The 13,452-nt window shown below is 39.5% G+C and overlaps 2 protein-coding genes across 22 annotated transcripts in view; one reads left to right on the plus strand and one right to left on the minus strand.

Annotated features, from left to right (window-relative positions):
* Positions 1 to 13,452, minus strand: part of LOC108137444 (TLD domain-containing protein 2) — an 83,893-nt gene that overhangs the window by 23,900 nt on the left and 46,541 nt on the right. For 7 of the 21 annotated variants that reach the window (XM_017259108.2, XM_017259116.2, XM_017259115.2 and 4 more), the window contains 7 exons: positions 12,253 to 12,324; positions 7,120 to 7,223; positions 5,096 to 5,383; positions 2,384 to 2,869; positions 1,862 to 1,968; positions 1,641 to 1,795; positions 218 to 788 (listed from right to left, as the gene is read on the minus strand). In XM_017259108.2, the coding sequence (XP_017114597.1) occupies positions 218 to 788; positions 1,641 to 1,795; positions 1,862 to 1,968; positions 2,384 to 2,869; positions 5,096 to 5,383; positions 7,120 to 7,223; positions 12,253 to 12,324 (1,783 nt within the window). Of the gene's footprint in view, positions 1 to 217; positions 789 to 1,640; positions 1,796 to 1,861; positions 1,969 to 2,383; positions 2,870 to 3,665; positions 3,850 to 5,095; positions 5,384 to 7,119; positions 7,224 to 12,252; positions 12,325 to 13,452 lie in introns of those variants that run through there. The other 14 variants (XM_017259111.2, XM_017259114.2, XM_017259117.2 and 11 more) reach the window with 6 other exon arrangements.
* Positions 7,249 to 9,253, plus strand: LOC108137448 (probable mitochondrial import inner membrane translocase subunit Tim17 1). The gene is made up of 3 exons (XM_017259137.2): positions 7,249 to 8,350; positions 8,758 to 8,954; positions 9,026 to 9,253. Exons 1-3 carry the CDS (start codon positions 8,029 to 8,031, stop codon positions 9,038 to 9,040), a joined length of 534 nt encoding a protein of 177 aa, XP_017114626.1. The 5' UTR covers positions 7,249 to 8,028; the 3' UTR covers positions 9,041 to 9,253.

The raw sequence follows: 13,452 nt of genomic DNA on the forward strand, positions 1-13,452 counted from the left end.
GTTTATGTAAATTCTCAATTATATTCATAACCATCTCTTCCAATCTTCTCATATAGACATTTATAAAATGACTTAATATAGGAAACATAAATAAAGATAATTAGAATTGAGTAACCCATTTCAATCCCAACAACTAACAAAGGATTTTAATTAGTTTAAGCCCCTGGTGATCGAAATGTTAATTTAAGATTAGCTTGATTGATCTCCCCATACGCACCTTGTTCTTCTTGTCCGCCTGCTTGTCGGTGGCCGCCAGTGCAGCCGCCTGTGCCTGGGCCTGCTGGGCCGCCTCGTCGTCCACGCTGAAGCTGACGCTGGAGGTCTTCTTGCGCGCACCGCCAGCCATTCCGGTGCCGGCATCGAGGCTCTGGCCCAGGATGGTGTTGCGCGGCGGGGACTCGCTGAAGTGCGTCGGCACAATGGTTTTCGGTGGTACCCAGTCGGAGCTGAGGACAATGTCCGCGTCGCTGTAGACGGTTTTCTTTGGTATCGGCTGCACGTTGGGAACGGGCTCGCGGATGTCGATGCCCGAGTCGTAGCACGACTGCTTTGACAGCTGCTCCAGGTGCTCCAGATCGATGCCGGAGGGCGGTAGCGGGGCGACGACGGAGGCGGGAGCGGCAGCTGTAGCAGCGGCAGCGGCTCCCAGCGGCTGACTGTGCGGTACGCCGCTCACCGAGCTGTTGGCCGAGTGCGGATCCTGGACCCGGGCACCACTGTCCACGGTCACATTGGACTCGTTGTCGGCCTCGTCCTCCGAGGATCTTCGGGAATTAGACAAACAATAGCTGAGTAATATTTGGGGGGCGTGGCACACACAGATTTACATATGTACAAGTGGTGTGGTTTGTGGGTGTGAGTTGTGAAAGGTTTGGTGTAAAAAGCGGTTGGTTTTGAAAACACAAATTGCATTTATGGGTAGGGTATTGGCGTGGCGTGGTTTGAGATATGAAAATAAAAACACAAGAATACAAACAAAATATTATTAAAGCAATTGAAAGGGGTCTTTGGCAAGCCAAAGTCTTATCTAAAATGATTTTCCTACGATTAAGTAGTAGTTCACCTAGCTATATTCCACTTTGATTACTTTTTGAAAGCTACTTGAGATAATATATCTCATTAAAAGCAGGCCTTCGATGATAGTTAAAAAGAAAATGCGCATATATGAATTGTCAAGTTAAATCATTTGTAGGTTATCAGATATAAATCACACAAATTTCAATTAACGTTATTATTATTCGGTCTACTTTATGAAATAAATCGACTTATAATTCTCCAATTGAATTTTGATTTTTTGTTTGGGTAATTAGAATTATCTCATTCAATGTTTACCTATTTCTTTGTGAAAATTCAAAACTGAAGCTTGTGTGCAGAGGTTAAAGACCATAAAAGTTGTGATGTTTTCAATGCGCTCCAAAGTGCAAAACTATGAATTCTAACAGTTTAATTCGTTTTCAGCTATTTAAAATTCTTTCAAGAGACATAACATATTTGGCATAGTTCAACTTTACAATTAACCAAAAAATTGTCATTATAAAGTGATGTGAGAAAGACCCACTGAATGTGGATCAGTAAACAAATATGCTTGGCAAACGTGTTAAACACAAAGCGTAAGGCAAGGCAACTGGGCAAACACTAACCGGTCTTTGCTCGGAATGGCCCAGTGGTGGTCCAACAAACTCTTGCGCCGCTCCTCGAGGGTGGAGCGAGCGCTGGAGAGGCCCAGGCCGGTCTTCTTGTCGTCGTCGTCTTGAGCGTCAGTCTTAGCGCTATCTTTGGCTTCCATAGAAGAGTCCTAGAGCAAAAGAAAAATTCGAATCAATCGGGACCGGAGATTAATATGATGATGATTAGGTCTCACCTCCACTCGTTCGCGGTCGAAGGCTTTGGGGAAGGCGTCACCATCGCGTCCAGTACTGGAGCAAAGCGACTCCTGGTCGTCGGCAATCTCCAACGATCCAATTTCAGCTGTAGGTGAACAAATATTATTAGTAAGCAAACTGTATGCAAGCAAATATGTAGTTTAACTAAAATCTCTGCGTTAATAATAAAGGCTACAAAATGCTTACATTTTTAGATAGAAATGAGTTTATTCAAAGTAAAAAGCTATTTTCATTGTCAAAACTGAAACAATCATATATATATTTAGAATATTAGTCTAGTCTAGTCTATTTCACCACTTTAAGCAAAATACTTTTAGATAACTTGTAATTAAGACTTTAAATGTATTCCTAGCTGGTTTCTTGACCCATTATTCTATAAATTTAACTTCTATGGACCCTTAAACCTAAACCTTGAATAATGAAACGAAGCTGCTTACATTTTTCCACTACTTCTTGTTAAAGCTAAAGGAATCTTAGCTTCGGAAAGATCTTAGACTCACCATCCAAACGCTCTTTGCCGTCTTCGCCCAGCAGCGGCTGTTGCTCGGACAACTCCTTGGAGTCCTCCTCGACTAATACTGGTTTGGGATAATAGATCTCCGGCTTGTCCGCATCGCCCGAACCGGAGTTGAGGCCTTGTCCGGCTCCTCCGGCCACTCGCATGTGGGCAATGTCGTGGAAGATGGCAGCGTTGACCACCAGCTCCATGGGCGCAATGACGCCGTAGCTCTCCGGGCCGTGCTCGATGACCAGGGGATCGCTGACGTTAGGATCGAACATGACGGCGTTGGGCGTGACCAGGAGCACGCCGCCCACTACGCCCTGTCCGTCGGTGATGTGGCGCACATTGATCTTGAGGAAACGCTGTGTGATCACCGGATCGTCGCTCTTGTTGGCCTCCTCCTCCGCCTGCTGTTGGCTGCCACCGCCCACGCGCTCGATGTGTCCGGGTTTCGGTGATCCGGGGCGCAGGCCCTCGAGTATGTCTGCAAGGAAGGGCATTGAGTTAATATTTCTGTCTTGGGTGCTGCAAATGTACGAGTATTTGTCCGCAAGAAACGGCATTTAATTAATATAATATAATATATTGGGTGCCAGTAATTTTCGGAGGGGCTTTGCTGGGTTGTGATGTTTATCAACTATACACCCGTGGCCGACCGACGATAAGATAGTGAAAGCAAAATTGATATATGGGATAGTTTAAGCTAATTCTGCGCCTTGTGACCTCCTTTGTTGTTCTAACTATTACGACAAAACTACTAATGTAAGAAACTTTAAAATATAACTTAAAGTGGTCACCCTATTTCCAGTATCTCGTGAAGATAGAAAGGGTTCATGCTAACTTTTAAAGCAGTTTAAGAAATGACCAAATAATAAAAGTAACTCATATGTATGAAAATGCATTTATCATAATAATATATTTTAAATATTTGCGTTTCTCCTAGTTTTGATAAGTGCTAGTACTCGACTTTTTTAAGTAAATGTTGTCAGATTCTGAAAAAAAAAAAAAGTAAAAAGTACCCAAGTTTTAACTGCATAATGAACCGCATATGATTACTACTTTGGTCGGTTTACAGATACAACTACTTAGATACTTTATTACTAGAAACTGAGATGCGATTTCCGGGGAAAGGGCAGTGAAAACGTGAAACGGAGTAATGTAGCCGTTGCTTCCGGAAAAGCTGGACCGTTCGTCGGCCCTTCAAGGCCAGTAATTATTAATTGTCAGCCCAAAGCAATTAGCACTTTTTCACAACAATGGTAGGAAAAACAAACAAGAACCTCCATTGCGCCAGAAGACAGCCGTGTGCATGCTGAAATTGCAGATCTGGAGTTCGTCCCGCTGCACTCTACGTCGTGGATTATGGCGCTCCTTTACGTGGCTCTCGTCACTCGACCGCTAAGTTTTTTTATCGCCTTTTTAAAGTTCAAAACAGCGGAAAAACACGTTCTAATGAATGAAAAACATTGGCCTAGAGGTGGGGAATCATCGATGTCGATATCGATGTATTGATGTTTTCAAAATATCGCCGAGAGAATCGATTTCCCAACTTCTTAACAGAAATGTTAAAATACAACTTTTTCCTAACGTAAGTTTTTCCGCAAGAAGTGGGGAAACCATAATAGAAACATGGATGTTGCCGAAAAATACAAGTTTACCCATCTCTAATGTGTCTACGCTAAGGGCGAAGTAAATATTTGCTATTTTTTGGATTAAGTATTCGCTAGATGCGGTGTAAGTATTCGCTGTTAAACCCGTTCAAATTCCTTTCAAAATTTAGTGAAATAAATAATTGGGATACCCAAAAAAAATTACATTTCGTGGAAACTTTAAATTCTTTAAAGGTTTAAGGCCAAAATATAATTGCCATCTGGGATTGTTATCAAAAAAAGAAGCGATAAGTTAAAAAAAATATTGAAATTTCGTTTGTAAAAGTGGGGAAAATGTAAAAAATATATAGTTGCCGTCTGGGATGATAAATTAATGCCTTCTGGGATTATTATTAAAAAAGGAATGATAAGTTGAAAACATATTACAAATTTCGTTGGTAAAAGTGGGTAATTTAATGAAGTGTGTTCGCTAATAAACATTCTCCATGAAAATCAAGATCAATTTCTAATTGGTTTTTCGCCGATAGATTTTCAAAAATGTGTAAACTTAGTTGTTTATAAGTTTGTTTCTCTGGAACAAGAGGCATGTAAGGCTTGTGCAACTTTAAATTTAAGCGGCGATGATGGGAAATGCTTTGTCGCCGTTTAAAAATATTAATGAACAAAGCACAGAACAAAACTTTAAAAACTAAATTGAAATATGTCTACATAATAGGTAAGACAAAGTGATAAACATATTGAAAATGTTTTTGTAAAGGTGGGTAGGGTGTGTTGGCTAATAATTACTATCCCAGAAAATTAAGATAAATTTGCACTAAGTTCATTTTGGTCAATAGATTTTCAATATGTAAACCTGGTTGATTTTACGTTTGCTTCTATGGAATCAGCAGCGTGCAAAACAAAATGTAAAAAATTAATGAAAAAATGTGAAAACCAAAGTACAGAATAAAATATAAAACTTTAAATTTAAATATGACAAACATTAAAATGACGGCAAATGCTAATGCTTCACTATCGTCGCACCAATTGCACCATTTCCACGGAGCCGGAGCTTCGCGATGCGGATGGGGATGCCGTTGCGTTGCGATGCGATGGCTTACCTTTCTCGCGGCTCTCGTCGCCGGACAACTTGCGCTCGACGGGACTGGACTTGCCGGACAGGCTGGCTCCGTCCGCGTCGTGGGTGGAGCTGCTGGAGGCGTCGTCCTTGGCACTCTTGTCGGGGACCAGCAGCTGCTGGCCGGGATAGATGAAGGAGCTGTTCAGCCGGTTCAGATGGCTCAGCTCAGAGGGCGTGGTGTCGAACCGAGCGGCCACGGAGGTCAGGGTGTCGCGATTGCCCACGGTGTAGGAAATGGTGGGTATGGTGGGCAATGAAGACTTTTGCCCTGCGAAACGAAAAGAAATAATAGTTAATAAATCGTTCGTAGGTGGCACGTGCTCGCAATTTGGTTACTCGGCGGTACGGTCGTAATGGAAGAAGGACGCTGCTCGAAGACCTCGAATAAATCGCCATCGGGTCGCAGGTGCGAGTATATCACACCTGTGGGCGGAACCTGCTGTCGGCACAGGTAGATAACCGAGAACTCGTTCGTCGGCAAATGCCAGTAAATCTCAATCACTTCTAGCATTTTGCATAAAGTTTCTTTTGAATTTTCTTCCGCCTAAATTCTCATCATGGCTTCTTCAAGCTGTCAAAATCGGTGCTGCCAACTTGGGCGCGCATTTTCAAGCCCAAACATTCGGCAACCGACTCGCGCAAAATACCAAAGCGACTGGCAAAGGAAAAACACAAACTCAAGCCAAACAATAATTTTATCAAGTTCACCATGCATGTTGATACGAAAAAGGCCGATAAGAATTAGTTTGTAGGCAACCCCCTCGTCTGCAGTGACTCAGATAACTTGCAAATCAATTCGATTACTCTGGCGATTGATGATTAGCAAAAGCTGCCAAAAGTACTTTTCATTTAACCCTTGTGTAAAGATCGTTTTCATTTGATATAACTTTTAAAAAATTAATAATAATGATTAACATCTCAATTTAATGCTTTTTAATGAAAATCTTTTGTATTACCCTTTAACTCTTTGCTATACAGGCCTTTTTTTATTAACACTCGTATTTCCTACACAACACCAACAGTTTCTTCTCGAATAAAACATTACAATTGCAGGGCAATCCAAAAATTAATGTTGTTAATAATTTGTCAACTGCGTTCTAGCGAACAAATAACTTATTTGCTTTTATTTTGTATTCAAAAAAATAATTTAAAATAATTTTTTACTCAAAAAGTTATTTACATGCTTGCTAAATGGTAGCGACACCTATTGTTGGATTTACCTACACAGTTTATTGAGAGACCTCTAGCGAAAATTTGACGAACCTATAGTTTCTACATGCAATTTACATTTTGGCGAATAAACAATTTTCCATTAAATATATGGAAAACATATTATTTTAATTTTTTTTTTTAGTTAAATATGCATTGAGTGAAATATATAGTCTTACGAAAATTTCACTATAGTTAATTTAAGAGTTATCTTTTGCTTTTGTCATGATTTTTTGTGACCAGCAATAGGGTATTACAACTTCATAAAGTTTTTAACTTTAACGTTAAAAATAAATAACATTAAAAATTTATTAACATTAAAAACTCTTTACACGAAGACGTTGCTTCAACCGGGTGGCTTAATAATTGTTCAAGTATTTTTTTAAAATGATCGATTATATTCTAAATAATTTAAAAGCTGTTAATTAATATTAAGCAAATCAAAACATTTTCTTATATAAAATGTACCAAAAAATAAAAATGACTAAAAAATTTAAAAATTAAATCAAAAATGAAATTATTTCGGATGAATGATACAAATTGTATATGCACAATATTGAAATTATAGGTACCTAGGTCAACATCCAGCTGTGAATGAAAAACCAAAAATATCCATAGCTCGGTTCCCAAAAACAAAAACGAGTCGTGAAAACCTCCCCCTTTTTTTTCTCCCTAATTGTACCAAATAGTTTGACCTATAAAGTCTTCGAGATAGGGAAAAGATGGAGTTTGTGTTGTTCGTGTCTCGTTTGGTGGTTAGTTGGTAGGTTTAGGCTGTTTAATGGCAATACTCACTTGATAGTTTGTCGACGCTCTCAAAGCGCTGCTCGACTTTCGAGCGGAGTGAGTCCAGGTCGAACGGAGCCGCAAGGCCGTGATCCACGCTGCGCGATTTGCTCCTGGAAAAGGTGGCAAAGAGTGGTTGTAAAATCGATTGTTAATGGAATATTTCGGATTTGTAGCAATCGGACCCCAATCTGTTGCGATCCTTATCACTTACAAATTTCCAGCTCGAATTGTGACCATAACCGGATAATAACAATTTATTTATTGGCTGCCAGTTTGGCTTTTTAATTTAACCTTTTTGTTGTGTATTTTGCTATCGTTTTGTAAAGATTATCTTGACAATCGGCAAGTGTCCAAATAAGGCAAAACGACGCATTTAAAATGTTTTTTCTAAACGGTTTTCAATTTTTTTTTTTTTTTTTGGATTAGCCTTTAAATGATTGGAGAGAAGTCACGATTTTTCAGTTGACTTGTCCTTAAGATGGCTGATAGATTAATATGAAGCATAAGCTTCATACAAAGTGAAATGAAAATATTTACAATGAATATTTATATTTTAAAAGGAGAAGGAGATTTCAAAGTTAAGCTAAAATAAAAGTCATAACGTAACCTTCTCTGTTGAATTCGAACATTTTTTAACAGTATAATTTAGTAATAAGCAGTCGTGATGGATCATTATCTATATATCTTTATTTGAGTTCAAATTATGTGTTTGTCTTGGCGTTGTAATTGCACACTACAAAATACTTTGTGGCTGAAAAGAGCTGAATTGATTAATGTTTAATATTTCCCTTTTAAAACCTGAGTTTTGTAATAATCAAACAAATACAAGATCACAGGAAGGCTTCGACTTAGCAATCTTTCCCGCAGTCGAGTGCTTGTTTGTCTCCCCCGATTAATAACCAATAACCAACTGAAATGGAGGAGTACAGCCGTGAGCCTTGTCCCTTTCGCATCATCGAGGACTGCGGTGGAGCCTTCACCATGGGCGCCCTGGGCGGGGCTGCCTTCCAGGCGATCAAGGGCTTCCGCAACGCCCCCTGCGGTCTAAATCGCCGACTGAGAGGGGGCTTTGCGGCGGTGAGGGCTCGATCCGGCCTGGTGGGCGGGAACTTTGCGGTGTGGGGCGCCTGTTTTAGCGCTATAGATTGCACCCTGGTCTACTGTCGCAGGAAGGAGGACCCGTGGAACGCGATCATTAGTGGGGCGGCCACCGGAGGAATTTTGGCGGCTCGTACGGGTGAGTTTTTTGTATCCTTTTCAATGATTTATGTGCAGACTTGGCTCTCTTCTCTTGTATTGTTCTCATATTTTACCAATTTATACGACCTTCGTTTTTATCTAGCGTTTTGTCTAGCATTTTTCTTGCATTATTTTTTTTGAACTGCTTAAAAATGCTGAGCTCAGTTCCCTTCCTTTCCTTGAAAGGTAAAGTGGTAATATCATCCTTTTTCAATTTTTCTCGTATGTATTGGGTTTATAAATGATGAATCCTTATTTAAAACACGCACAATTATGGTATATAAAGCCCTCTTAGACGCTTTTATTCCTTTCTAAGTTTAATATTTTTTAATTTTGGTTTAATTGCTTCAAAGACCAAAATACTCTATGTAAAAATGGTATGCTGTTATTGAATTTCTTCTACAGGATTAACCTCGATGCTCAGCAGTGCCGTGGTGGGCGGAATTCTTTTGGCCTTGATCGAGGGCGTGGGCATTGCAGTGTCCCACTATTCCGCGGATTCCTACCGCCAGGTGTCGCCCGTGGAGAGGCAGGCGATCTACAAGCATCAGCATTTACAGCAACATTCGCGTTTTTCTCCGTTTAGTACAGATTATACAGAGGTAAGTTGATTCTTTTCCACTATCTTATATCCATTTTTTTTCAACTCGCAATTTTCCATCTTTCATTCCAGGCTAATCCGCCGTAGAAATCTTCACTGCGTCATCGCGCAGTCGTCGCCATCCATTCGCGATCATCCGCTGGATCGACTATTGCATACCAATTCAATACAAGATTACTTTGATTGTTCAACGATAACGCCTCCAAATCTTAGGTCTGGCGGCATTCCGATTCCGATTTCAATTTAAATTCAATTGTCGTATATTGCTAGTTTTAGAATCATAAATATATTTTCCTTCTCGTTTCTTGTTTTGTTACGTTCGGCACTTTTATAGCCACATTCTGAAGTGGAGCCGAAGTGTCGTGGCGTTTTGGGAGGCGCGTGTGCTTCCTAGCTCCATACTTGAAATTCTCTACTCATTCGGGGCTCCCTTCCCAAAACCCCTTGGATCTTGGCAAGAATTATTCCACTACCGCCTCGATTTATGAAAACAAATAAGCTTACTGGTTCCCTAAAAAAAAAATAAACATGGTATTCATACTCCGCGGGCTTACAAATAGTTTTCTTTTTGTTTTATTTTTTGATTTTAATATTGTTTATGAGCTCGTCCTAATAATTTGGCCGTACTTATACACAATCCGACTTTTGTATTGTTATTATCTTTGTTTATTTAGCAACTGCCTATCATGTGATATTTTAAAAACTAATACAGTTTGTGTATTAGTATGTCTTTAAACATCTCCTAAAATTGGCTAAAGACACGAATTGCTATTATTACTATTAAGGTAAATCTCTATACTTGTCCTCTGTCATGAGAATATTTGCTGTTAAAATGTATTGTATTGTGACTAGTGTCAACATTTTTGTCTGCATTATTTCTTCCTAAGTACTTATGTATGTGACATTTTCCCTATTATTGCGGTCCCCTTTGATTGGCAAAACTAATTTCCGTTCCTATTTTAAGCGGGAAAACAAGTTTTCCTCTGCCAAGATAGTTGTGCCCAACTGAATCACAACAAATTGAATGACAACTACACGCATGCCCGAACTGACGAAGGGGAAAATACTTTTGGGAGCATATTGCTTTATTCTGCTTTATTCTGCCGATCAAGTGTCCCCCCCTCCGTTGCCAATAATAAAAAGTTATTTGCGCGTGTCTCTTCACTGGGTTGCCAATTAGCGGGCAAACGGCGATAACCATAATTGAATATCAATGATAAAAAATAAATATGCATAAATGTGTGTGCGGGTACAATAAGTTTTCAGCTGGCAGTAGCAGCAGGCGCATGCAAAGTGCCTTTGTTCGAAGATAAACAATGAAAGGCAAATACTAAATAATTATTTAACGCATATTTGTCGCCCATTCGATATTTGTTTTCCCCATTTTTAATTCCTGCCCGTGTTTACCGCCACGGTATTGCCATTCGCTTCTGAGAATTTTCCATGGAAAGTCTTAAAATGGCTGCGCAGCTGAAAAAACCTTTCCGAAACTAAACAGATATGCCCCTAGGCCTATTGGAGTGAAAAACCTTTGCAAAAACAAAGTCTGGGCTACACAACTGTGTTTACGTTTAAGTTGGCTGGCTACATTTGACGACGTCTCGTCTCGGGTTATTTTTTAAGCATTTGCATTTATATTAATTGAGTTCAAGTTGACCTAGCAATGGAATCTCATTTGCACAGTTGGCTTTCGCGTTAAGATGGAAAAAGTATTTTGCCTTTGTTCGGCAAGTAAACACGAATAATTGTAAATGACATAAATATTATTTTCAGAGGCTGAATTTATTTTTCGCATATTTCTTTGGCTGGCGAGGAGGTCAGCGAAAGCAAGGCGATCCAAATATTGCCAGTCTCACATTATATTTTCTCGGACGTTTTCTCACTTGAGAAGATGGATTTGAAGATAGTAAATGCACATTACTAGACTGGACTGACTTGAAAAATGGTATTGATTAAGATGTCTATTCTGCGAATGCATGGTGTGTCACTGAACAATTGAGCTATTTAATGCCTGACAGACATGCTTCCGCATAAACCAGTTAGACACACTAAATGGAAAGAAATAAAATAAGTAATTTCCTATACTTCCCATAAATTTGAATATAAAGTGAGTGAACTACTAGGAATTGCACAGAAAATAGCAGGAATGCGACGTGTCATAAATAGCCAGCGGCTTTTGAATAAGCCCAACGGAGCCAAAAGTCATTCAGGGCTCGATCAACGCTCAATAGCTCCATATATCTTATCGCTCTTGTGCATTGTTTACCTTCGAGAATTTGGCCCTGGGCCGCGATCAGTGGCATGAACACCGAAAACGGCAGTAGTCGTTTTACTGGCACAATTCCACCAAGCCAAATGTCAACAACCCACGGGGTGTTTCGGCTCCCAGTAGTGTACCTTTTATTTATTTTCGTCCGCGGATCGAATTGTAGACAGTCCAAGTTGAACTCAGCCAATGAGTCAGTTTTACTACGTATAAGTAATGTGCGACGCACAACAACATGTATTATTGGCGATTGTTGCAGTTGTGAAATTGATAATAAAATGCTTTTACTCAATATTGAAGTCTTGCTTTTCTCCGTGGCCTTTCTTGGGATAGGTTTTAAAAATTCTCATTCTAGCCAAAATACTCTTTAATTTGTATTAATTTTACCCTATCTTGTATTTTTCAAGCGTTTAAGAACCCGCGGATTTTATCTGTCAACGTCAATTAAACATCAGCTATTTATTTATACTTATAAGCAACTTATAAATTATCAAAAATCGTTAATAAGACGACAGCGAACATTAAGATTATCTATAAATAATCTGAGAGCGAGTGTAATTTGAACACCGGGCCGCTGGTTTTATAAATTATCAATATTTGCTGCCTGCCGTTTTCGATTTGGAGTTTTGCTCAACTTGTACACAGACCGCAAAAACAATTTATTGTTGCAATCGATTGGCTGTTTCGAAAGTTCATAAATTGCCAAATTGGCTCTTGAGTTATGGTCACAATTCGCTGAAAGTCAAATACATCATTATGGTTATAAGTTATCAAGTGTGAGCATGCAGGTGAGTTAAATACAATCGGGCCATGCAACATTCAACAGCGATACATAGATTCACATTCACGAAGGGCGGCCGGAAGCTGTATAAACATGTCATGCGGGTGCAGTTAATAGGGCTTTTTTCTATATATATATATACGTATGCACTTGATGTGGCTCTGGCTCATTTGCATTTGTGTGGATGTGTTGATGGGTGGATTGGATGGATGGGTGTTTCTATGGCAGGTGGAATCGTTAGTTGCAACTTACCTGCGCACGGGTATCGCCAAATTGTCAACGCTGCGTGACAAACTGGAAACATCTTGACTAGCCCTACGTGACCTGGCACGTTCGCAAATCATAAGGAGCACATCGGGGCAGGCGGACAAAACCAATTAAATGAGCAAATTGTGCCAAAACAAAATACAGTAGGTCCAAAAAAAATAAACGGAGAAAATAATACGGTAAATAAAAATATATAATTACGAAATGCTTAAATTTAAATTCAAAATACACACACACACACACACCGCCGAGAGGGAAATGTACTATATCTCGCCTAAATCGCGCGAGTTTAACAAACGCCATTTGGTGGAATGCACACGTAGTAAGAGGAATTCATCGGACCCAACAACCCCGAATAATTGTGCCAGCCATATGGATCGCCATATACCGCTGGATATATACCTGACTATATGTCTGTGGGGAGCACGTGATCCAGTCGACTTTGAGCTAATTGCTTTGGAATCGTCACGTCCAGAAAACAGGCGAATCGGGTGAGGTCGTGGAAATAAATGGAACCCACTTGGGGGACACTTTAGCTAATAGCTTTTGGTCGAAGGAAAGGGAACGACTATTAATACCTTTCTTCAATTGCTACTAATTTGATTAGACTTATATTTTTTTAAAGAAAAGTTACTCTTCAGATTTATATCTACAGAAATTCAAAATAGCATTTAAGGAATTACCATTTATTTGCAATCGGCTGATACTACCGGCATTATCAATACTTTGTTTTGTTTTACGCACTCGAGTTCTTGCTAATAACAATGTCCAACTTGAGCAGTCTGTCAAGGGTGAACAGTTAATAGAACCGATATGATATGAGTGCAAACCAAAAATTCCCACAATTTGCGACTATTTCAGTAAAGATTGCTGGAACTCAATCTATATGGAACTATATCTCTGATATAGCTCATGGTCAGAGCATTTGGCGAAGACAGTTTATCTAAATGTGGGGCAATTATGAAAAGTCGTTGACTCGACTCGAAAATTTTGTATTGCAGGTGTCGAAGAAATTAAGGGGTAGTATTACAAAAGAGTATTGTTATTTGGCTCGATGAAATGGCGAGACAGTATTAAGTTAATTAACTCAAGTAGCTTATGCTTGGTGTTGTAAGTTGGTCTGCAATTTTTCTTTGCGTAAATTTAATGAATGTTTTTGTACCATCATTTTATTTTTTTTACAAA

Source organism: Drosophila elegans, unplaced genomic scaffold (genome assembly GCF_018152505.1).
Source record: "Drosophila elegans isolate 14027-0461.03 unplaced genomic scaffold, ASM1815250v1 contig_476, whole genome shotgun sequence".
NCBI lineage: Eukaryota > Metazoa > Arthropoda > Insecta > Diptera > Drosophilidae > Drosophila > Drosophila elegans.